At 47.3% G+C, this 21,579-nt stretch overlaps 1 protein-coding gene across 1 annotated transcript in view; it reads left to right on the top strand.

The window, feature by feature from the left end:
• NOTCH2 (notch receptor 2) overlaps nucleotides 1–21,345 on the top strand; it is a 91,122-nt gene extending 69,777 nt beyond the window's left edge. The window contains exons 21-33 of the mRNA XM_074596889.1: nucleotides 51–183; nucleotides 2,262–2,507; nucleotides 5,001–5,113; nucleotides 5,665–6,194; nucleotides 6,966–7,313; nucleotides 7,557–7,699; nucleotides 8,562–8,772; nucleotides 9,332–9,428; nucleotides 9,912–10,080; nucleotides 15,276–15,577; nucleotides 15,940–16,087; nucleotides 16,576–16,673; nucleotides 17,569–21,345. Of these exons, the coding sequence (XP_074452990.1) occupies nucleotides 51–183; nucleotides 2,262–2,507; nucleotides 5,001–5,113; nucleotides 5,665–6,194; nucleotides 6,966–7,313; nucleotides 7,557–7,699; nucleotides 8,562–8,772; nucleotides 9,332–9,428; nucleotides 9,912–10,080; nucleotides 15,276–15,577; nucleotides 15,940–16,087; nucleotides 16,576–16,673; nucleotides 17,569–18,912 (3,882 nt within the window). The 3' untranslated portion in view covers nucleotides 18,913–21,345. The remainder of the gene's footprint in view (nucleotides 1–50; nucleotides 184–2,261; nucleotides 2,508–5,000; nucleotides 5,114–5,664; nucleotides 6,195–6,965; nucleotides 7,314–7,556; nucleotides 7,700–8,561; nucleotides 8,773–9,331; nucleotides 9,429–9,911; nucleotides 10,081–15,275; nucleotides 15,578–15,939; nucleotides 16,088–16,575; nucleotides 16,674–17,568) is intronic.
• Nucleotides 21,346–21,579: the final 234 nt, after the last annotated feature.

Raw genomic sequence — 21,579 nt, 5'->3', positions numbered from 1 at the left:
TAATGTATCCGTTAGGAGAAGATTATTCACACTTATTTTTATACTGGCAGTGTGTGCCTGGATACCAGGGTGTCAACTGCGAATACGAAGTGGATGAGTGCCAGTTTCAGCCCTGCCAGAACGGAGGAACGTGTATAGACCTCGTCAATCACTTCAAGTGCTCCTGTCCACCAGGAACTCGGGGTATGAAGCTCAGCAATTAAGTGAACGTTACAAGAGTGAATTTTTCTTTCTGACTGCTGGTTTCATGACGCAGGGTCTAAAGGGAACGCATTATTTTCTTTGAAGAATGTTCCCAAAGTGCACTGAATCCCTTGAGATACATATTTTCTCTTTAAAAATAAATGCTGCTTTTTTCTTTTCTTCCTTTTTTTTTTTTTTTTTTTTCTTTTAAAGGAATAGGTCATGACAGTGTCCTTTGGGAATGTGTGATCCATCTTTGGCAATGGGGATGGACTACATTACCGTTAAGGTCTCTCCCAACCCTATCTATTTCGATATAGTAAATCCAAGGTTTCTTTTTGGCTAAGATGCTGTGAAATAGCCAGAAAACTTGCTTAGTTCTTGCATAATTTCCAACCTCCTTTACTTGTTTCAGTTTTGGCCCTGCATTGTCCTCTGTCCTAGAGTCTTTTGTGGAAGAGGAGTTTAGTGCCTCTAGGCTAGCTTAAACTATTTCAGCAAATTTGAGCTCTTTTAATAAAAGCTCTTTCTTTAAAAAAAAGAAAAAAGGTCCACAGTTACATAATGGTGGCTTTCAGTAAGTATGGCTCCACAGCCCGGTTAATGTCGTCTTTCTTGAAACCTAACCTTCCATTTCCCTGTTACATCTGACCTGACGGCCCCGACTTCTACCTTTGCAAATATTCAGGATTGCCCGTTTCAGGCCATCAGTGAATGCTTTCTTCCTTGACTTTTTTCCTTAAGTTTGATTCTCAAGTCAGTTAAAGATTTTACATCCCTCTCAACTTCCTTTTTCTTTCTGAAGTGCGTCATCTGAACGTAGGCAAAATCTCCGGATGTGCATCAGATAGAACTAAATTCTTGGTTCATAAAGTAAATTTAAGTAAAATTATAAAATAATCAAATATATTTGCCTCCTGCCCATGCATATTACCAGTTCATTCACTTTAGTGCGGCTGTCAGCACGTCTTCCCAGCCTGGAGAAGTGTTTGTTTCATTGTAAATCATTGCGTTAGCAATTCTTCATGTATTGTTCTTAATTTCGTCCTCCAATTTAAAAAAAAAGAGAAGTTGCTTCTTATGTCTCTACATCAAAGTGTGTGTTTATGTACCAATTTCTGCATTGCCAGAATCGCTGGGTTGTACTAAAACGCCCATCCTCCTTTGAGAGGTTCGGAATGTGCTGCTTTTAATTCTCTGTCTTTATTTGTTGAGATGAATTACTTTTTGGATGTGACAGTTTTTTCTTTTGTAAATTAAAGTAATTAGAAAAAAATTATATAATTACTTATGGTATCAAGGCTTAGCTTTTGTCCCTGGCCCAGTGTGAAATGAATACTTTATTGATGCCAGCATAAGCATCCTCCGTGTTTAGGTGAATGGCTTGACTTGCTCCGGATGAATCAGCCGTGTTAAAGGGACAAAACTCCTTACTCTCAACTTACCCTCTATGTCCCCTTTTCTCCGTTTTACTGTGTGGTGAAGGCAGAACCAGAGCCCAGACGGCCCCTTGAAAGGGAACCCTGTAGAGAGAGGGAGAAACTGCCACCCCCAGCCGGGAGTTTACTGCAGGTCCCCAGAAGTCAAACAGCAGGCACGACGTGCTGGCCAGGAATCTGTGGTTTATCACAGTTGCTTTTTTTTTTTCTGTTGATTTGCTGTTGCTTCTTTTTAACGCTGTCGCTACAAGTGCTCTTTGCCGAGTTTCGGGGTTCCCGCCGAGTTAAATGAATGGTGGGAGGCTCGCAGCCTTGCGAGGGCAGCACGGGGCTCTCGTGTTCAGTCGCCGGGCTAAATTGAGTGCGCCTCTTTTTTGGTTTTGTGTTTTTAATTATGGTCTTAAATCAAGTCAAGCACGAAAGCTGCTAAATACCAGTATGACCTACCATTGAGAAGAGGCTGGATCTAAAACACATGCTCCCGAGGTCTGATCCGAGGCTGGCTGAGCACGTGGGCTGTAGGTTGCGTTAAGCCGGGTTCTCTACCTGGTTTTATCTGGGGCTGTGTGTGAAGTAGCCTTAAAACTTGAGGCCATGACACTGTATCCTCAAATTGTTGCTTTTTTACTGTCTCGGCAGGCCGTTTCTGCGAGGAGAACGTCGATGACTGTGTTTTGGACTCAGGAGGACCCCGCTGCTTTAACGGAGGGCAGTGCATTGACCAGATCGGGGGCTACAGCTGTATTTGTCTCCCAGGCTTTGCAGGCGAGCGATGCGAGGGAGATATCAACGAATGCCTCTCTAATCCTTGTAACCCTCGTGGAAGTCTGGACTGTGTTCAGCTGATAAATGATTATACATGCATCTGTCGTAGTGCTTTTACTGGTGAGTTAGTCGTAAACATGCTTCCAATTTCAGGGTAATATCTTGAAAAATGGTCATTCTTTCCCTTTCTGGCAGTCATGTTATCTAGCCACTTCCCTTTACAATATCTAATTGTTTCCCTACACCATGTCTCAGTTTTTAAACCAGTCTTTCTTTTAAACCTTCTAAGAAATTTGGCTTCCAGAGCTGTCTCAGACGAAGGAATCTCCTGAGACACTTGGCTGCCAGGATTTTTTTTCCTGTGGTACTCTTCTCTCCTTCGTAATTTCACATTTCTAATGTTGGAAGTGTAACTGTTGGCGTGTCAGCTTCTCCATGGCTTTTCCTTTTGCAAAGCCGCATATGAATTTTCTCTATAAATCAGTGTCATGGTATCCACAATTAGCTTTTGGCCTCCTTTTCTACTCCTTGCTCCCTTTCTTTCTTACGCTGGTGATGTGGTCAGAATGGAATACTCTGTGCATAGGCAGACTGTACATTCCTAGCTTGGTGATGTGATCCTTCCACAATCCTTTGAATCACAACTTTGCAAGAATTTCATGCTGCGCAAACTTATTTCTCACTCTCTCTAGATCTCTTCTTTGTTAGTGTTGCTGCTATTCTGCTTTCTGCCTCCCACTGGGCATAACTTTGGGCTAATAGTCTCCAGATGTGTCTTAACTTTCAGCTTTCCAGTTTCCATGTCAGTTTAACTTCTTATGTATTCAGTTTTCCTCCGTTAAAACCTTTCACTTTCCCTGCTTACCACTGACCCTCTGTGCATGCTTTACCAGTAGTTTTTACTCTTTTTTTTTTTCTTTAAATTTAAAGATGCTGTGATTTTCCACTAAATTTGTGATTGTCAGATGCAGAGAAATCACAGAGACAATGCATTTGCGGAATTCACGTAGTAATTTTTGAATGCATTACCTAGACTGATGAGAGAAGTTCCTAACGGAGGAACGTTTGAGGGAAGTGGAGCCAGGCTAACTAGAGGGACACCAGTGCAGGTCATCAGAGAGGTTTATTTTTAAGCTTGCTTTTATGAATTATGCCTCGTGTCGCTTCTGGCTCTCGTGGAAGGGTTGCTGGAAGTTGCGACGTGGGGAGTGCGGACCTGCTGCACCCTGGGAGGAGCAGGGAGAGCTGCTGTGTCTCAGACATGAAATCTGTCTGGAAATGTTAGGCACAGAGGGGGGTAAACATGCTTCTTCCTCTAGCTGTTCGTCTTCTGCACATTCCACACTGACCCTTCTGTCTGGGAGGGGATGGGGTGGCTTTGCTGTGGTTTGTGACTGACAGGGTGCCAGGACTCCGTGGGCCGTCCTGCCCTGTCTGCTCCTGTCTGCGAGCACTCAGTCTTGGCCACACATGTGTGGAGACTTCTATTAACTTTTTCCGTGGGGGTCCAAGTCACACTTAGGTCATCTTCATCTTTTTAAAGTCTGGTGTCAGAGTTTGACTCTGAGAACTGCTGCAGATGCTAGTCAGTGCAGTGGGACCTCTCTGTCTAGCTGATCAGTCTGAGGAGAGTCCGCTTCCTTCTCCTATTCACTCATGTTGCATCTGGTCCTGAGGGTTGTTCATTCATGGTTAGAGCGTGGTTTGCCTTTGGACTCATTGAGCATCTCCCAAAAAGTAAAGAAGTCTTAGGAACGCCCAAATTGGTGTGATACATCACCTTCATCCTCTATGCCAAGATGACTTGGGGATGACAACAGCAGCAAATTCTGTCTTCATGATGGGTCACACGTATGCAGCTCTGGAGTCCTCAGCACAAGAAGGGCATGGACTGTTGGAATGGGTCCGTCCATGAAGATGGTCAGAGGGCTGGAGAATCTCTGCTGTGAGGACAGGCTGAGAGAGCTGGGGTTGTTCAGCCTGGAGAAGAGGAGGCTCCGGGGAGACCTTAGAGCCCCTTCCAGTACCTAAAGGGGGCCTGCAGGAAGGATGGGGAGGGACTCTATCAAGGAGTGGAGCGATAGGATGAGGGGTAACAGTTTTAAACTGAAAGAGGGGAGATTCAGATTAGATACTAGGAAGAAATTCTTTCCTGTGAGGGTGGTGAGGCACTGGAACAGGTTGCCCAGGGAAGTTGTGGCTGCCCCATCCCTGGAGGTGTTCAAGGCCAGGCTGGATGGGGCTTTGAGCAGCCTGGTCTGGTGGGAGGTGTCCCTGCCCAGGGCAGAGGGATTGGAACTGGGTGATCTTTAAGGTCCCTTCCAACCTGAACCATTCTGTGATTCTATATTATTGAGGAAGCAGACAAGGCGGGCTCTCTGCAAATACCCCTTGTGAATTCTAGGGTTCTGCCTTTCTCTACCGCTACTTAGGCAGCTACTTAAAAAGCATGTGTTATCTGAAGAGGTTTGCCCTACCTGTTCTGAGGGGAAGGTCCCACTGGAGCATTTGGCTCATTGGCTAGTCAAGGGAGTGTTTTGCTTTGTGATAGCTTTTTGTTGTGCACACACACACATTTCTCTGCTCTCTTCTCCCTGTGTGTCTACATCTCAGGTCGTCACTGTGAGAGCGTAATAGATGTGTGTCCCCGGAAGCCTTGTCAGAACGGAGGTACCTGTGCTGTTGCCAGCAATATGCCGGATGGCTTCATCTGCCAGTGTCCTCCGGTAAGCGCCGTATCCTGAAACTGAATTGCCTGCCTCAGATGTAGAGTTCTCTGGCTACAGTCTCATTGGTTTCACTGCGCCACTGTAGCTGAAGATTATCTTTTCTGTGCTACTTGCAAAGCTTTACCCGCATCCTTTAGTTTATCTACTTAGCTGGGAAACCTGGGCTTCCAGGTGCCCTGGGAGGGTGATGCTGCCTGTTGTTACCCCAAACAGTTCCGCTGTTGAGGCAGAATAGCTGGCTTCTCTATCTTAAACCTAGTATTAGACTTCGACAGTTTTTTTGCTATCCTGTTCTTTGTGCTTACTGCAAGATTCCCCTTGTTCATGGCTCTTCTAAGTCCATTTCTAAATATAACAGAGCCTTGTAAGTTCCTAGTTTATCCCTGAGGCTAGATCCAGAAAATCATGGCTCCTGCAATGAGGCTAGAGGAACTACGGGGGGAGAAAGGGTTTGCACGTGACACCTTGCCTCCAACCCTCAGAGCATTGAAGTATTAAGTTTGTGAGCCTGATTGTTTTGCTTTTTTTTTTTTTTTTTTCCCCTGTAGGGTTATTCTGGAGCAAAATGTGAATTCAGCAGCCACAGTACTTGCGGACAAGTGAAATGCAAGAAGGGGGAGCAGTGCATCCAGACATCTTCTGGTCCACGCTGCTATTGCCCCAAGCTGTCTGTGGGAGAGGAATGCCAGACAAACACGGGTTGTGCCAGTGCCCCCTGCCAGAACGGTGGAAGCTGCCACCCTCATTCTCAGCCTCCTTACTATTACTGTCAGTGCCCTGTTAACACCCAAGGCAGCCAGTGTGAACAGCCCGTAACTTTCAGCCCGGAGCCCCGAGGATGTTTGGATTCCCAGTGTGCGGAAAAAGCAAAAGACGGCTATTGCGATGAAGACTGTAACACTCACGCCTGCCAGTGGGATGGAGGTGACTGCTCCCTGACAATGGAAGATCCTTGGGCCAACTGCTCCTCTTCATTGCGCTGCTGGTTGCTTTTCAATGGACAGTGTGACGAGTTCTGCAACACACCCGAGTGCCTGTTTGACAACTTCGAATGCCAGCAAAATAGCAAAACATGCAAGTAAGGCTTGATCCCGAGAACGGTTTCTCTGTGTCGCTAATACATCTCCTGCTAGTGCTTTCAGTAGTTGGTATGCTTCGTGCCTGCTGCTTCCATCTCTTCCATTGTTTCTGTTGCTGAAAGTTTGGCGTCAAGGAGTTTCTGCTGCTTTGTGTTCTTTTCGTCTATTGTTTTTTGAAAGAAGTTCTGGAATTTGTATGCTGTGAACTAAGTTGCCAGCCTGAGCAATGGTAATGTGTTCACCTGCTCGATGGATGTGCCTTGCTTTCTGCAGAAATGTAGATAGGAGGCATCTCACTTTGTACTAGATTTTAGTCCTGCCTCCTGTTCTGAATTTCACTCCGTACCAGAAGTACCTGTATTTTTATCCCAGCTGTATTTGCTACCTTTGGATGTGTTTTCCAGCTTGTTTGTCATGGCACTTCTTCCTCTTCTGTTTTCTGTGATAAGTGCTACAGCTTTGCTGGGATGATTCTCCCTCAGTGAGGCAGGAGGTGTTATAACTTTATCTTAGTAAACGGAATAAACCGTTCTCTTCCACTGGTACCAGAGTTGAACTGCTTGTTCTTGAGGTGTTCTGTGCTTTCTACCACCCTGCAGGATTGCAAGCTTATCCTGGGGTTATATTTCTTCTCCTTATATCCTGGATATGAATGTTATTTTACCTCAAATGATTATGAAGAGTGTCAGGCCTTGGCCCCTAGACTGCAAGGTGTACTGTACAGAATGTGTATGTCCTATATGCTGCCTGTAACCCTTTCGCTGTTCTAGGTATGACAAGTATTGTGCAGATCACTACGCAGATGGCCGCTGTGACCAGGGCTGTAACAGTGAGGAGTGTGGCTGGGACGGCCTGGACTGTGCTGGTGACAAAGCTGAGAAGCTGGCGGAAGGGACCCTAATCATTGTGGTCTTGATGCCTCCTGACGAGCTGCTGGGTGACGTTCGCAGCTTCTTGCGCACTTTGGGGACTCTTCTGCACACCAATCTGAGAATCAAGCTGGACTCCCAGGGAAACCCCATGGTATTCCCATACTATGGGGAGAAATCAGCAGCACGAAGTCGGCGATCGCTTGCGGTCATTCGCAAGCACAGAGAACTAGAGCAAGAGGTCATTGGGTGAGTGGATGCCTTTGTGTTCCTCTGGCCTTGTTATGCTGGTAGTTCTTGCTTGTGGGTATCTGGGGCGCTCTAGACCTTCTAGGGCTGTAGTCTAGTTGTTTTTTTTTTTTTTAATAGGGAGATATAAAGCTATTGAGCTGCCAAAGTCAGTGCTGGGGTGGAAGGATTAACTTAAAAGGCTGCAGCTTTGGCAAAAGTTTCTGTCACTGACTCTTGTGCCCTTTTACTGTGTCTGTGCAGCACCAGGGTGTTCCTGGAGATTGACAACCGTCAGTGTGCAGAGGATTCGGAGCAATGCTTTCAGAACACAGAAGCTGCTGCAGCTCTCTTAGCTGCTCAGGCCATCAAGGGCATGTTGCCCTATCCTTTCGTGTCTGTCCAAAGTAAGTAATTGCAGAGGGAAAACTGCTTGTGGAGGAAGGCAGTCAGCAAACTCGGGCTTGCAAAAATTCATGATCAGATTATTGATCATTGTCAGTATTTCTCACTGTTCAGTGTGGTTTCTGAGAGCTGACTTACTCATCCCCAGTTATAGAAGTATGTATGTGCAATACGCTTATATCTGGTTAGTAAGTAGTAAGGGCATTTAAGTAAGGTTACTAAGGGCATTTAAGTTTGGATCCTAGTCATTTTAATACCTGCAGAAACAATAATCTCTCATGTGCTGTGGCAGCGTGCCGTACACTGCAGTGATCTTGTCTGCACTAAAAATCATTCCTGTGCTCTAAGCCATGAATTCAATGAAAAAGGCGCCATTAGAGAGAAGGGGTGGGGGACATTCCTCAGTCTACCAGATGTTTTCTCCTCTGGCAATATGTAATCCCTTTGATTTCTGCTCCCCTCTCCCTCAGTCTGAGGCTCAGCTGCAACGTTGGTAATATCACTGTTCCTCGTTGGGTCATGCTCATATCGTTATGCAGGTCAGCTCTCTCTGCACTGATTCAGGGTGGCTGTCTTCAGCCAGCAGGACTCTTTGAGAAAGGAGCAAGATCTTCAGTTCAGCACTCACATACTCTAAAAAATATTTTGAGAAACCAGGATCAAGGGAAGCCAGAAAGACAGGATGTGTTCTAACAAAAGTTGCAGCAGAGCCTAAACTTCCTCAAGCCTTGCTCTAAATGCGTCATGGTGAAGAGATAATACTCTCTCTGAGGGGAAGACTCTGATTGAGAAAAGAAAATACGTAGGTTGAAGATCGTTGTCTCCTCCTTGTTAATCTCACTGTATTTTAACCGGAATTTTTAGGTGAACCCTTGTTACCACCGAAGACCCAGTTGCTTTACCTACTTGCTGTGGCAGCTTTGATCATCCTCTTAATTCTTCTCTTGGGTGTGATGATGGCAAAGCGTAAGCGCAAACACGGTTCGCTGTGGCTCCCAGAGGGCTTTATTCTGCGCAGAGATCCTAGTAATCATAAGCGCAGAGAGCCAGTGGGGGAAGATGCTGTTGGACTCAAGTAAGTTTGCATTTAGGCCACTGACAGTGTGTTCGTTAGTGTGTTAGAGGATTCTGAGAATGTGGTGTGTGAATCTTTCATTAAAGGCACTCAGCTCCATAGAGAAAGCTGCCTTTTAAGCTAGAACTTCTAGCCTATTTCTCTAAATCTTAATACATCTGGTTTGGACAGAAGAACTTTAATTAACTGTAATCTGTAAAATCCTAGTAAGGAATCTGATCCTCCTGGCATAGGTGAGATGTTTGTAGGTTGATAGATGACAGTGCACTTTTAATACATCTAGCTCAGTGTTTTAAAGACATGACTCAGAAATAATGGAAAGTTTCAAAAGAAGAATCCTATTTATGCAGTTTTGGCTTTCCGCTGAATTAACCAAGTTTGCAGTTATAAATGCATTTAATGCCACTGTTGGCTGCCTGAGATTTCTAATTTCTTGGTCCCTCTGTTTGCAAGCTACGAAACTTGCAAGCATCCCATCCTTGGTCTCTGCAGCCTAGTCTAAGTACCAGTAGCAGCACCTGCTCAGCCTGCAAAGTGACATGCTCTTCTTGTTTGTTAGAAATCTCTCAGTCCAGATACCGGAGGGGAACCTGGCAGATTCTGGACCAACTGAACACTGGGCGGGTGATGGTGGACCTCAGCCAAAGAGAGCAAAGGTAAGGAGCTACAAGACTTGAATATTGCCTGAAATTGAAACTGCTAGTGAGGAGGACAGCTGTGTTTAACGTCCAGAGTATGCCTCTTGCTCAAAACCTCCCTTCGCTTAGGGGTTTATAATATGAAACTAATGATATCTGAGGAGCAAATCCTCGGGTGAGCACTGCCACCACAGACCAGTAAACCAGGTAACTTCTGTTCTGGTGTCCTCTCCCTACTCAGGCCCTGCTGCATCAGAAGGGAAGGGAAGGTTAATGATAGTGCAGTGTCTTGCAGTTCAGGCCTGGTAATATATGGTGGGAGTGTGAAAGCTGAGAATGCAAAGCAGAGGTAAATGTTCGTTAGCTTAAAACAAAACAATAAGAAAAGCAAAAAAACCCCACCAAAACAAACAAAAAACCCCAACAAAACTAAAAAAAAACCCAAGAACTCTCAGTTCTTGACGAGCCTTTTGAAGCAACTGCTTATTTCCTTGTGCTCAGGCTGAAGATCAAGCCTTGCTCCCGGAAGGGGATGAGCAGATAGATCAGCGCCAGTGGACACAGCAGCACTTGGAGGCAGCAGACGTCTGTGGGAGCACGTCACTAGCCCTTACACCGCCTCAAGCAGATCAAGAGGTGGATGTTCTGGATGTCAATGTCAGAGGGCCAGGTCAGTACCCTGAGAATCCGTGTGTTCTGCCAGCCAGCCACTGATCTCCCTCCCCTGTCTCCAATGGCTGGGATTGCTAACGTTTAAAAATTATGTGGAGTATACAGTAACACCAGCAGAAATTTTATGGTACTCAAGGAAAGCTCATGTGCATTCCAGAAAAGAAAGCTGGAGATTGGATCATGGTCTGTAGCACATGGAATATCATGTAACCAGGAGAAAAAGAGTTCACTTAGCAAGAACCTGTAGGAACTACAGTTATAGGATCTCCTTGGTAACAACGCATGCCTAAAAGATATTGTCAGAATGCCATTGGGACAGAAATTTGGAATGCGTAGTTGTGCTGGAAATAACCCCAGCTTCTCCAGCTGGATCACTGCAGAGATTTATGCCAGACTTCACTGAGGACCAACTTATGAGGGTTTATACTTGAGGTGTCTGTTATCTGGGGTGGAAGCGAGGATGGCCTTTTCCTGTATAAAATGACTTCTGGCAGACAGTATACCCTGATTAGCAGTGTGTGAGACATCTGTGCTGGAACAGAGCGGCAATGCAGCACATTGTTAATTATTTTTTTAGTTATTTACTGATTTATGTCCTCAGCTTACAGTGATCGACTCATGGAATTTGTAACACAACTGTGAATTTTGAAGGAGACTTCTGTAACACACACACAGGCGTGCTCTCTTTCAGTCTCAAATTACTAGATGCAGTAAGAATGCTCTGCTGCATTTTATTTATAAAAATAAGTGTAGCACTAAAGCTGCGTAACCTGGAAAGGGACTGGGAGGGTCATCTGGTAATAACAGATTCCTGTGTTCTGAGAGGAGAGAGTTGACCAAGAATTTTATCCCGGTTGGAAGAGCTGCAAGCATGGCTCTCGTTCATATGGAGAGAGGTGATTCTGATGATATTGCTGCAATTGGTTTTTATTGTATTTTGTGGGAATATTTCCATGCAATTTAATAATGACTGGGCCCATTCTCTTAGTTTCCTTCTATTGTCTTTTCTGCTCATTGACCCATTAGCTCTCCTAAATGCAAAGCACAGGGAAGGAGGGATTTCTGTGTAACGAGTGTGAGAACGTAAACCATCAGTTTCTGCCAGATTTAAGCTTTTCTTTATTTCCCCAACTGAAGCTTCTAGTTGTGTGGCAGGGTAAAAGCTTTCCAAGTGCAGGCAGTAATGTTCTTAAGACTTCGGACTGCTTATTTTCAAGTTCACTCAAAGCTTTTTCCGACACTAGCAATGGACTAACACTGACCTGTGAGTTGCTTTCCTGCTGTACAGATGCAACCGTGAAGCTTGCAGCGAGCTGCTGTAAGCTGTCCCCCTCTGAGGCATCGGAAGCGAGCAGCTGAATTACTGTCAGGGGAAGAAATCATTTTAAAAACTCTGAGAAGTGTTGGAGGAATGGGATAGCAAGGAGGGGCAGGATTCTTCACAGTTCAATGTAGCTATTCCTCTGCCCTGGCCACCTTCCTCTTCCTTTGCAGGCAGAGGGAATAAATAGGCGCTTCTGAGAGGCGGTTCATCTCTGTCTCAAGAGGAATTCCTCCTGAAGACTAGATGGCTCGCGCTCCAGTAATGCTTCACTGCTCCTAATTACAAAGGGTGTTGAGGCTGACTGACTTGGGTACAGGTGTCTGGGCTGGAGCCATCTGAAACTGGGCGAGTTAGATCCTGGCCACAGGTCCAGGTGGCAGGTAGAACAGTAGAGAGAGGGAGAGGCAAGTCAAACCGCCTCGGTGTGCCAAGGGATTGTTTCCTCTCTTAATCCAGCACTTTCTGCTGTCTCTCGAGTTTAGGGGGATCCAAGAGGTCCAGTCTCTTACAGAAGTGTTGCCTAGAGACTTTGCCGGTGGGTTCTTTACATCTCAGCTTTCAGTATGTTGTGCCTGTATGAGTCCTTCAGTTGTACCTGCCTGGCGAACTTCTGGCTTTACCATCTCACTCTTGAGTTTTACATTTACTCGAGGGCTGTCTTCTTGAAAGACAGCAAACAGAAGATTTTTTTTTTTTTTTTTTATATAAAATGCTGCTGTCACCTTTGTCTCCTCACGCTGTTCTTTCTCTGTGTCCCCCAGAGTGGTGAGGACATTCTTTTCACTGGAGTTATTGTGAGTGTGTAACCAGGGTAATGCAATTACAGGCATAACTGGTAACACCACCTATAATTAAAACTGATGAACTGTCCCTATTATATGCCCCTCTTTTTCAGTTACTAAAACTTCAGTGGTTCAGACTGGAATTTTCCATGCTGTGTTTCTGCCTCCAGCTGGATCCTTTTGGGTTCTTTTCCAGCTATTTCAGAGAACAAGCTGGAAGGAGGAAAAAAGACATTGTGTCCCTGGCTGTTTTTTTTTCTAGTAGTCCATCAAGCGCTTAATTGTGATGGTCTAGCTGGATGTGCTTTTTGCTAGCCTCAGAAAACTACCCATGTGGCGCCAGTTTACAAAGCTCTGAAAAGAGCTGCACATACCTGAGAGAATTTTCGGAGGGCAATAGCTAATTTTTCCAAGGATTTAGTACATACTATAGCTGTGTCCCTGCAGAGTGACTAGGCTTGATCCATCCAGGACAACTGCAGGGATTGAGCAAGCGAGACCTTTCCTGCGAGTGGTTTTCCCAGGGCTGTGGTGCTGGCGAAAAGGAAAACTCCTTTCTGTGCTCCGTCTCTCTGCTCTTTGTGTCGGGGCCGTACGGAGGAGCCCACAGCCTGACTTGAATACTGAGAAGTATTCATTTGGGACAAGGAAGCAGAGCCAGCGGTGGGAGGGAGAGAAGCACAAAAGGAGGTATAGCCTTGGCCGAGAGGCAAGAGGGTCTATAGAGAGGACTGGATCTTGGAACTGGACCCAGGCCCGTACGTCAACGCTTCGCCGCCGTCCAAAAAATCCTGAGGAAGTAGCTCGGTGAAAAGCCCGTGTGTCCTGTGGTTGCAAGCCGCTAGGAGGAGCAAGAATGCTGCTGCCAGCCTGCCTGGGAAGCAGACTTGGAGGCCACAGCCCTGCTCTCTGCTGGGGCTCCACACCGTTCCCGGGGGAGAACGATAGGTTTCTACAATTGTATTGTATGAAAGTTTTGGAAGTGCTCTAAAAAAAAAAAAAAAAAAAAAAAAAGAAAAAGAGAGTGTTGGAAAAGCCTGGCGATCAGAATTTGGGAAGTGGGTCAGGGTGTTAGAGCTCTGTATGTTACTTTCAATAGAAGATCATCATCTTGTTTCTATGCATAGAATCCTAATTCTGCCACACGGCTTTCTGCAGGCCTCCCACACTTCATTCAGTGTAGATGGTGCGCTGTAGATTGAGAGTTTTGCAGACAGGGAAGCTGTTTGTAGGGTCTGGGAAGGTCCCCTGCTTGTCCATGGAATAAATCAGGCACTTGCTGAAAGATTGTCTTGAATTTCTGCTGGGAGAAGTAGGATTTGTGTTCACCTTTGCACAACTCTGGTGGGGTCCTTAGCACTGAGTGACCCACTCCTGCTGCCGTCTTAGTCCCTCTTTCTTTCTAGGTGCCTGTGATGTGCCTGGAGTAGAGCAGTAAAATCAGTGAGCAAGCATTAGCCTCTACAGTTGAACTCTTTGTTTTTAGGTAGTGAATATCTTGTAATGTTCAGAGTCTGCTGACACGGAAGCGCTTGGCATTGGATGGGTTGCTGAAAATATGTGGAGATGTTTTAAATCTTAATTGTACTGCATTGAGGCGGGTATTAACAAGGGTGAAAAATCAACAGCATGAGCTAGTCTTCCTGACCGCCCTCTCTAATCAGCAGAGGGAAAGGGAGGTTCATCCAAGGGAGCGACATTCAAGTAGAGATTTGGAGGAGCCTTTCCCTTGCAGTGACAATGCAGGAATCCTGGTTGGATGAATGCGAACTTAGCTTTTGTGGTTGTCATAGAATCATAGAATTGCCCAGGTTGGAAGGGACCTTTCAGATCATCGAGTCCAACCATCAGCCTAACTCTGCCAAAACCCATCACTAAACCGTATCTCTAAGCACTGTGTCTGCCCGGCTTTTAAATACCTCCAGGGATGGTGCCTCAACCACTTCCCCGGACAGCCTGTTCCAATGCTTAGTATAGGACATAGTAGTATAGGACCACTGTAGATACCTCTCAACATGTTTTGTTGCTGAATTTCTGAATACAGAGAGTCCTTCCATGAGACTAAAAGGAGAGCAATGGCATTTACTACTCATCTAAACATACCTTAACATCTGCTTAGCCATCTGATAGATTATTGGCGAGGTATAGGTTCCAGTTGTATTTCTAACTATGAAGCCATAGTTCCATCATTGTCCCATCAGTGTGAGCCCATCGCTGAAGACTTGTGGAGAGACACAAGCCCAGTATCTTCCAAAGCACTCAAACTGTGTGAGACTTCCAGCAGTTTGTATCTGTGAGCAGTCCGTGCTGTGGTGGAGGGGTGCGTGGGGAACAAGGCGTTGTGCGTGTGGAGGATGCTCCTGGTACAGCAGTGACTAATACTGGGTTGGATCCTGTTCCATAGTCCCTTCCTGCATGGTGTGCGTCTGTGAAGGTACGGAGTGTGCTTGAGCAGTTTGTTTAGGGCTCTGGTCACGGGCGTTATTAAAAGCGAGATGAGGTACGTTCAGGCAGTCATCCTGTGGCATTTTTCAGCTTTGAGTGCTTCACTGTCACAACTTCAGGATCCTTCTCACGAAGACCTTGGTGTGTAATAGATATGAAGGCTTTTGTCTGCGCTTTGCTTCAGGTTAATATCTGCAAAATGCCACCAGTAATCAGTGGCTAGTTGTCCATTAATTTTTCTCTGTCAATTGTTTCTTTTCCCCAGGTATGTGAACCCACGTGAATAGTCATCTGAAGTCTTTGGTTTTTATAGCCCTTCCTTCTCTCTAGGAATTTAGGTAGCCTTTACATTTTGAGGAATTTTTTCACTTCAGCAGCAAAGTTTTTTGCTTTATAATGATCTTACTCATTTGAGAAGCGTCTTAAGTTCCTTTGGGATTGCAGTAGGTATTAAAGCCCTACTTGGAAGGAGAACAACTCGTTAACCCTGTTGGGCTTTAAGATCAGGGAGCAGCTCTGGGTTGCAGTGGTTGAAGGGATTATCTGTAGCTGTAGGTGCTCAAAGGGGGAGGATTGTCAGAGGTTTTCCTTTCCTTTGCTGTCACCGTCAGCGCCATCACAATATCATCTCTTCTGTTGCAGACGGATGTACTCCGCTTATGTTGGCATCTCTGCGGGCGGGCGGCTCCGATATCAGCGAGGATGATGAAGATGCAGAAGATTCCTCAGCAAATATAATAACGGATTTGATCTATCAAGGCGCCAACCTGCAGGCCCAGACAGACCGCACCGGGGAGATGGCACTGCACTTGGCAGCCCGTTACTCAAGAGCAGATGCTGCGAAACGTTTGCTGGATGCTGGTGCGGATGCTAATGCACGGGACAACATGGGACGGACTCCCCTGCATGCAGCTGTAGCTGCTGATGCCCAGGGTGTCTTCCAGGTACAGCAACTGAAGAACCCCTTTTAGAGCAGCTGTGCTCTGTAATTATATGAGCCTGGCCAAGCTGCGCTCTGGTCACTCACAGCCTTGCTCTCCTGCCTTCCACAGTGTGATGGCCAGGCGAAACTGTATTTTACATCCAGTTTCCTCAGGTATTCATAGCCTGAAGAACTCAGCATGCTTGAATCATCCGGCACATATTTATTTGTTCTGTTTGCCTTTCGCCTATGATCTGGGTCCTTGCATTGCAGTGCTCAGGCTGCTTTTTCACTATAAAGTTTTCTCTTGAGTTTCTGCCAAATCCTCAGTTTTGGTCTGTAGCAGTGTTAAAAAAAAATAATCTGTCTTCCTGTGTTGTCCAGATCTTGATCCGTAACAGAGTGACGGACTTGGATGCTCGGATGAACGATGGAACGACCCCGTTAATTCTGGCTGCACGTCTGGCTGTGGAAGGAATGGTGGCCGAGCTAATTAATTGCCAGGCAGATGTGAATGCCGTAGATGACCACGGTAATGTGAACACGATGGACTGGGCTGGGCACATACTTGTCATGGTGCAGGCAAGCAGGGGGTGGGCTTCTGCTCTCCTCGAGTCTGGGCTGCTCGTAAATTCTGTAGTTAAATCAGACACTGGGCTCTCCTGCAGAAGTCCTCCCAGCAGTAATAGACTGCAGGCTTGGTTAGACGGCCCTGGCAGAGAAGCAGAAGAAATATGAGGTTGGAGACACTGGCATTTTCTGGACTCCAGACATGACTCTGTGGATAGTTTATTTAAAAAAAAAAAAATAATCCCAGAGCAAGCGCTGAAAGTCCCATTGCATCTTGGTAATATGGGGATGTGTCACAGCACGGTGATTTCCAAAGCGTAACCGTGACTTCAGGACATGTTGACGTGCTGTGAGCTGCACTGCAGTTGCTTTCTTCCCTCTGTCCATCTTTGGTGCTTTAGAAAATAACTCCTTGGTTTTTTTTACTGAAGTTGTCGGGTTTCCCTGCAGGTAAATCTGCTCTTCACTGGGCTGCTGCTGTCAACAACGTGGAAGCAACACTAGTGCTGCTGAAAAATGGAGCCAACAGAGACATGCAGGATAACAAGGTACGGTTTGGGTGTGCTCAGCATGGCTGTGCTTCCTAACTCAAAGCGTCTCTTTGCTGTTGGTAGTGAACTAAGTTCAGAGTTTTGAAACTGGGTGCTCAGTGCAGGTCTTCCAAACCCAAACTGTGACTGGGACTCTTCCCGAGTGCTGGATGTCTCGTAGGATTTCTGATAGGGGAGAGCAGTTCTCTTCCTTGTTTGGCCAAGTCCTGGGCATCAATGCCGTCCTGCTTTCTTTGCAGAAAAGGAATGCAATAGTCAGTCAATGGTGTGGGAGAGCACCAGGGTGAAGTGCTGCTGGAGTGGAGCAGCTGGATTCTGGTCAGCGGAGAGATAGATTTGGCAGCACAGCAGCAATCACGTCCTGTCACATTTCCAGGGATCTCAGTGCAGGGTGGATATGGGGGAGAAGCCCCTCAGTGCAGACCTCCTGTAGCTTCACTGTCACTTTTTGCTGTGTCTTAGTCTTTGATTTCTTTCCTCTGCCTCCAGTTTCTTTTTTGGATTATTATGTATGGCTCAATGGATTTTAGAGCTACCAACAAACTGCAGTTCTTTACTGGGCTCTTTTAGTCCTTTGTACCTTTCCCTCATAGGGGACAATGGGATAAAGGCACCAGGTGCTTTCATGGCTCCTCCAAGGACCCATGGCAGAATAGTGCACTTCCTGGTGGGATGGTTTAGCCCATGTGCTCCACTGCCACATACGAAATCGTCTCCTGTAATCTGCCCTTTTCAATGGGTACCTCTCAGGCTGGGTTGTTCTTGGATACAATTAATGCGACACTGCATTAAACAGTGCTTCCAAGTGTTACCACACCATTAGGGATTGTTAGCTGTAAGTCAGTTCCCCCACGGTGAAGCCGCTAAAATACTTATTTCTCTGTGTTTTCAGGAAGAGACGCCGCTCTTCCTTGCCGCTCGGGAAGGCAGTTTCGAAGCAGCAAAAATCTTGCTGGACCATTTTGCCAATCGAGACATCACGGACCACATGGACCGCCTGCCCCGAGATGTGGCCCAGGACCGGATGCACCACGACATAGTCCAGCTTCTCAACGAGTACAATGTGGCGCACAGCCCCGCTGGGCACCCCGGCGCCATGCTGAACTCTGCCCTCTCCCCGGTCATCTGTGGCCCGAATAGGTCCTTCCTCAATCTGAAGCACGCTTCGTTAAGCAAGAAGTCACGAAAACCGAATGCCAAAGGCATCATGCCCACAAACCTCACCAAAGATGCAAAGAGGAGAAGGAAGAAGTCCCTCAGTGAGAGCAAAGGGCAGTTTTCGGAGAGCTCAGTGACCCTGTCACCAGTTGATTCCCTAGAATCGCCCCATGCTTTTGCATCTGAACCGACATCGTCTCCCGTGATGCCGTCGCCGGGGGTGTTACACTCATCGCCCAGCTCGCTCCTGACCGCTCCATCCGTGCAGGCTGCGCACACAATGTCCTTCTCCAACCTCCACGAGATGCAGCCCTTAGGACGTGGATCCAGCACGGTGCTCCCGTCCGTCAGCCAGCTCCTTTCACAGCACAGAACCACCCCTCCCAACAGCGGGCTGGGCAGGCTCCGGCCAGCCAACGTTTCCACCGAGTGGATGAACCGTATGGAGGTGAACGAGTCCCAGTACAACGAGATGTTTGGCATGGTGCCGCAGGTGATGCATTCGCACCCCAGTGTTTCTCAGCAGAGCGGTTTGGTTCAAGCGGATACGAAGCACCTAGGAGTGTCCAGGGAGTCTCTGCCCCCTATCATGACTTTCCAGCTGGTTCCCAAGGGTGGCATAAACCAGCAAGCACTGCCACAGCAGGCCCAGTCAAACTGCGCTCAGAACATGGCTGGGCCTCTTAGCTCCATGTACCAGATACCGGATTTAGCTCAGCTGCCCAGCGCCTCGTTCTCCATGGCTGCCATCCCTCAGCAGGATGGGCAAGTGGCTCAGACAGTCCTCCCGGCTTACCACCAGTTCCAGAGCTCGATGGGGAAGTACCCCACGCCTCCCTCCCAGCACAGCTGCTACTCCTCGGCCACAGAACGGACTCCTAGCCACAACCGGCACTTACAAGGGGAGCACCCATACCTGACTCCGTCGCCCGAATCTCCGGACCAGTGGTCAAGCTCCTCCCCACACTCTGCCTCTGACTGGTCTGATGTGGCAACCAGTCCCAGTAACAACCAGCGCGGGCCGGCAGCCGCTCACATGACGGAGCAGCAGCGGAACAACATGCAGGTGTATGCCTGAAGGCTGGCCAAGGTGAAGCCCAATGAAAGCGGACTCCAGAACTCATGAAGGTCTTCCAGGATGGAAATGAAGAACCATTTTAGTATCCAAGAGTCTTAATGAGCCCAGGCTGTTCTTTCCTTGGAGGGACTGCTGTCGCTGTAGGCTTGTATGCTTTTATGCTAAACAGAACTGTAGAAGCTGGTGGTGGAGAAGACCGGCCGGGTCACTTCTAACCAACTCCCGTGCACCTTGGGTGTGATCGCTGTCTGCACTGGATTCTCCAGTCTGCTTTTAAATGTGTTCCACCATTTCTCTGGGGAGAGAGCTCTTCAGCTTAACGCATCTCGTGGTCGTTTCTCCAGAAATTTAGCCAAAACCAGCTTTGTATCCTTATTTTGTTACTCCTTTTGTTACCTACATAACCTCTCTCTGAAGCACCTTCTACTAGTTCTCCTTGAGTTCAAGTTGCCTTGTCTTGACACAGCTCAGAGCTGCGCCCACATTCCTAGGCCCCTCCTTCCCTCGGCCGCTCTTGCTCAGCAAGCGAGCCAGAATTCCCAAAACACCTGCAGGTCAAGTGACACCTTCTGTCACGCAGCTTCACCCTTTCACCCTTTCCTCTTTGAGAGCCTCTGTCTTATGCAGACCCACTAACACCCCTTAGTGTTCTCACTGCCTGCCCCCGAGGTATTGTGAGATTATATATGCATATAGTCTTCTCTTAGGTCTCCTTTTTTTTTTCTTTTTTTTTTTTTTTTCTTTTCCCCCCTTCCCTCCCAAAAACGCTGGTCTGACCTGGTCTTCCCCCTGTGGTGGCCTGTAGGCGCATCTCTCCCATGTTGTATGTCTTCCCTGAGACACGCCTGACCATTTTGACACACTACCCTCCCCATGCCCCCCCGTCCTGCCAGGCGTGTACGTGACCACCTTCATGGGCTTCCATGCCGGAAGAGATGCCCTGCAATTGATACAGGCTTTTTGGGAAGCTCTTGGGATGAGCACGAGCATTTCAAAACCTGGTAAGACAAGCTCCCAGCGTTCTTGCACAGTACTCCCCTCCATCCAAGGGTGGCTGTGTGTTCTGTCCTCCAAATACCATATGCTGCCTCTTTATGGTATCACCAAGAAGCGTCAAGGACGTCGTTACATGTTGCAGTGCATGTCCTTCTGCGTCAGGAACGGCACCCAGCCCCTTGAAAAGCGTCCCTTTTCGCTCCAGCCCCGGGACAGGGCTGCCTTGTCTTCCCTTCCCAGCAAGGAGGCTGCAGCGCTGACTCCCGAGCAGGCTTCCAGCAGCGGCAGAGCGGGCCCGAAGCCAGGAGCCACCCTTAGGTGGCAGACCAAACAGCTCGGAAACCAGTGCCTAACGTGCTTTGGTTCACAGGTTTGGGGCTGTCCTCTGCTCTCAGCTTCAGCCCGTGTCGCGATTTCCCAACCGAGGTGCCCCACCTGCTCTGCGGGATGGTAGTGCCATTTGTCCTGCAGCTCCCCTGATATTTTTGGAGTTACAGAAGCCAGCTGTCACTGACCATGGACAAACAGCCGCTCTTTCTGCTTTGTCCGCAAGAGCAATGCTTCCCTGAAGGGGCTCTGAATCAGCAATTGAAGCGAACGTTTCTGGGGATCGTTTGCTCCTACCTCTTCGGGGGAACCCTGCAGACGCGTGTTCCAAAGAGATCAGGGCTGTCAGCTGCCGCCAAAGGACAGAGAAAGCCGCTCCCCTCCCCGCAGCGGCCATTCAGCATCCTACCGTGTACAGTATTTTCTCTGATGTTTCTTTCCATTCTAATCAAGAGTAAAAGCTTTTTCTTTCCGTTTGACTCAATGGTACATGAAGGCAGGGCCTCAGGAGGAGTTGGTTCCCGGAGCCGTTGTTTTGGGCTGAAGTTTTTAATTCTTGAAGTTACTGCTTTTTACGACGCGCACAGCGTTTCCCCGGCACACTCGCTGCAGTGCGTCCTGTGAAGTTTAGCTGCAGCCGACTCAGATCTCCAGGCAGGAGCCCCCAAGCTCCTGGAGGTCTGTCCAGGTACATGTTTCACTGCAAAATAATGAAGTGTTGCTACAGCGATGCTAAAGAAACAAAGGGCTTTTCCTCGTTAGCCCCAAATAACCAAGTGCCTTTTTATATATGTGGCTACCTTTTACGAGATGAGTGCTTTCTGTGGAATGAAGCCAGTTTCGTGCCTGGCGTGTCAATACGATGGCCCTCTGCCTTTCTTTGTTTTTTGTTTGTTTTTTTTTTTAACTACTTGTAAAGATAATATCTCCTTAAGGTGGTATTTTATCTCGTAAGTTGTAGAGTAACCATTCACACAGCAGCATTTTCCTATATTAATAATGGAAAATATTTGCTTATTTTTACATTTTTTATAAAAGTCTTTTATGAAAAATAGTTGCTGCAAAATGTATAAGCAATTTTTATCCCCAGAATAAAGAGTATGTGCCCGGCGTCTGCTGTTTTTGTTTGTCTTCCTGGCTATCCCAGCACAGCCGCTGGATTATAGAGGAATTACCGGCGTTCGGTAGCTGCTCTGAGCCCTGGCAAGGGAGGGCTTGTTAGGAAACCTCTGCAGTCCGTGTCGGGAGAGAGATTTTTGGGGATCAAGGGTGCCCTGTGCTCTGGCTCAGCACCCCACAAGCCCCACCACTTGGCTCCGTCATCCTGGGAGCTGAAAGCAGCTG

This window comes from Larus michahellis, chromosome 8, assembly GCF_964199755.1.
Source record: "Larus michahellis chromosome 8, bLarMic1.1, whole genome shotgun sequence".
Taxonomy (NCBI): domain Eukaryota; kingdom Metazoa; phylum Chordata; class Aves; order Charadriiformes; family Laridae; genus Larus; species Larus michahellis.
The sequence above is the reverse complement of the archived record's forward strand: the minus strand, read 5'-3'. Positions and strand labels throughout refer to the sequence as shown.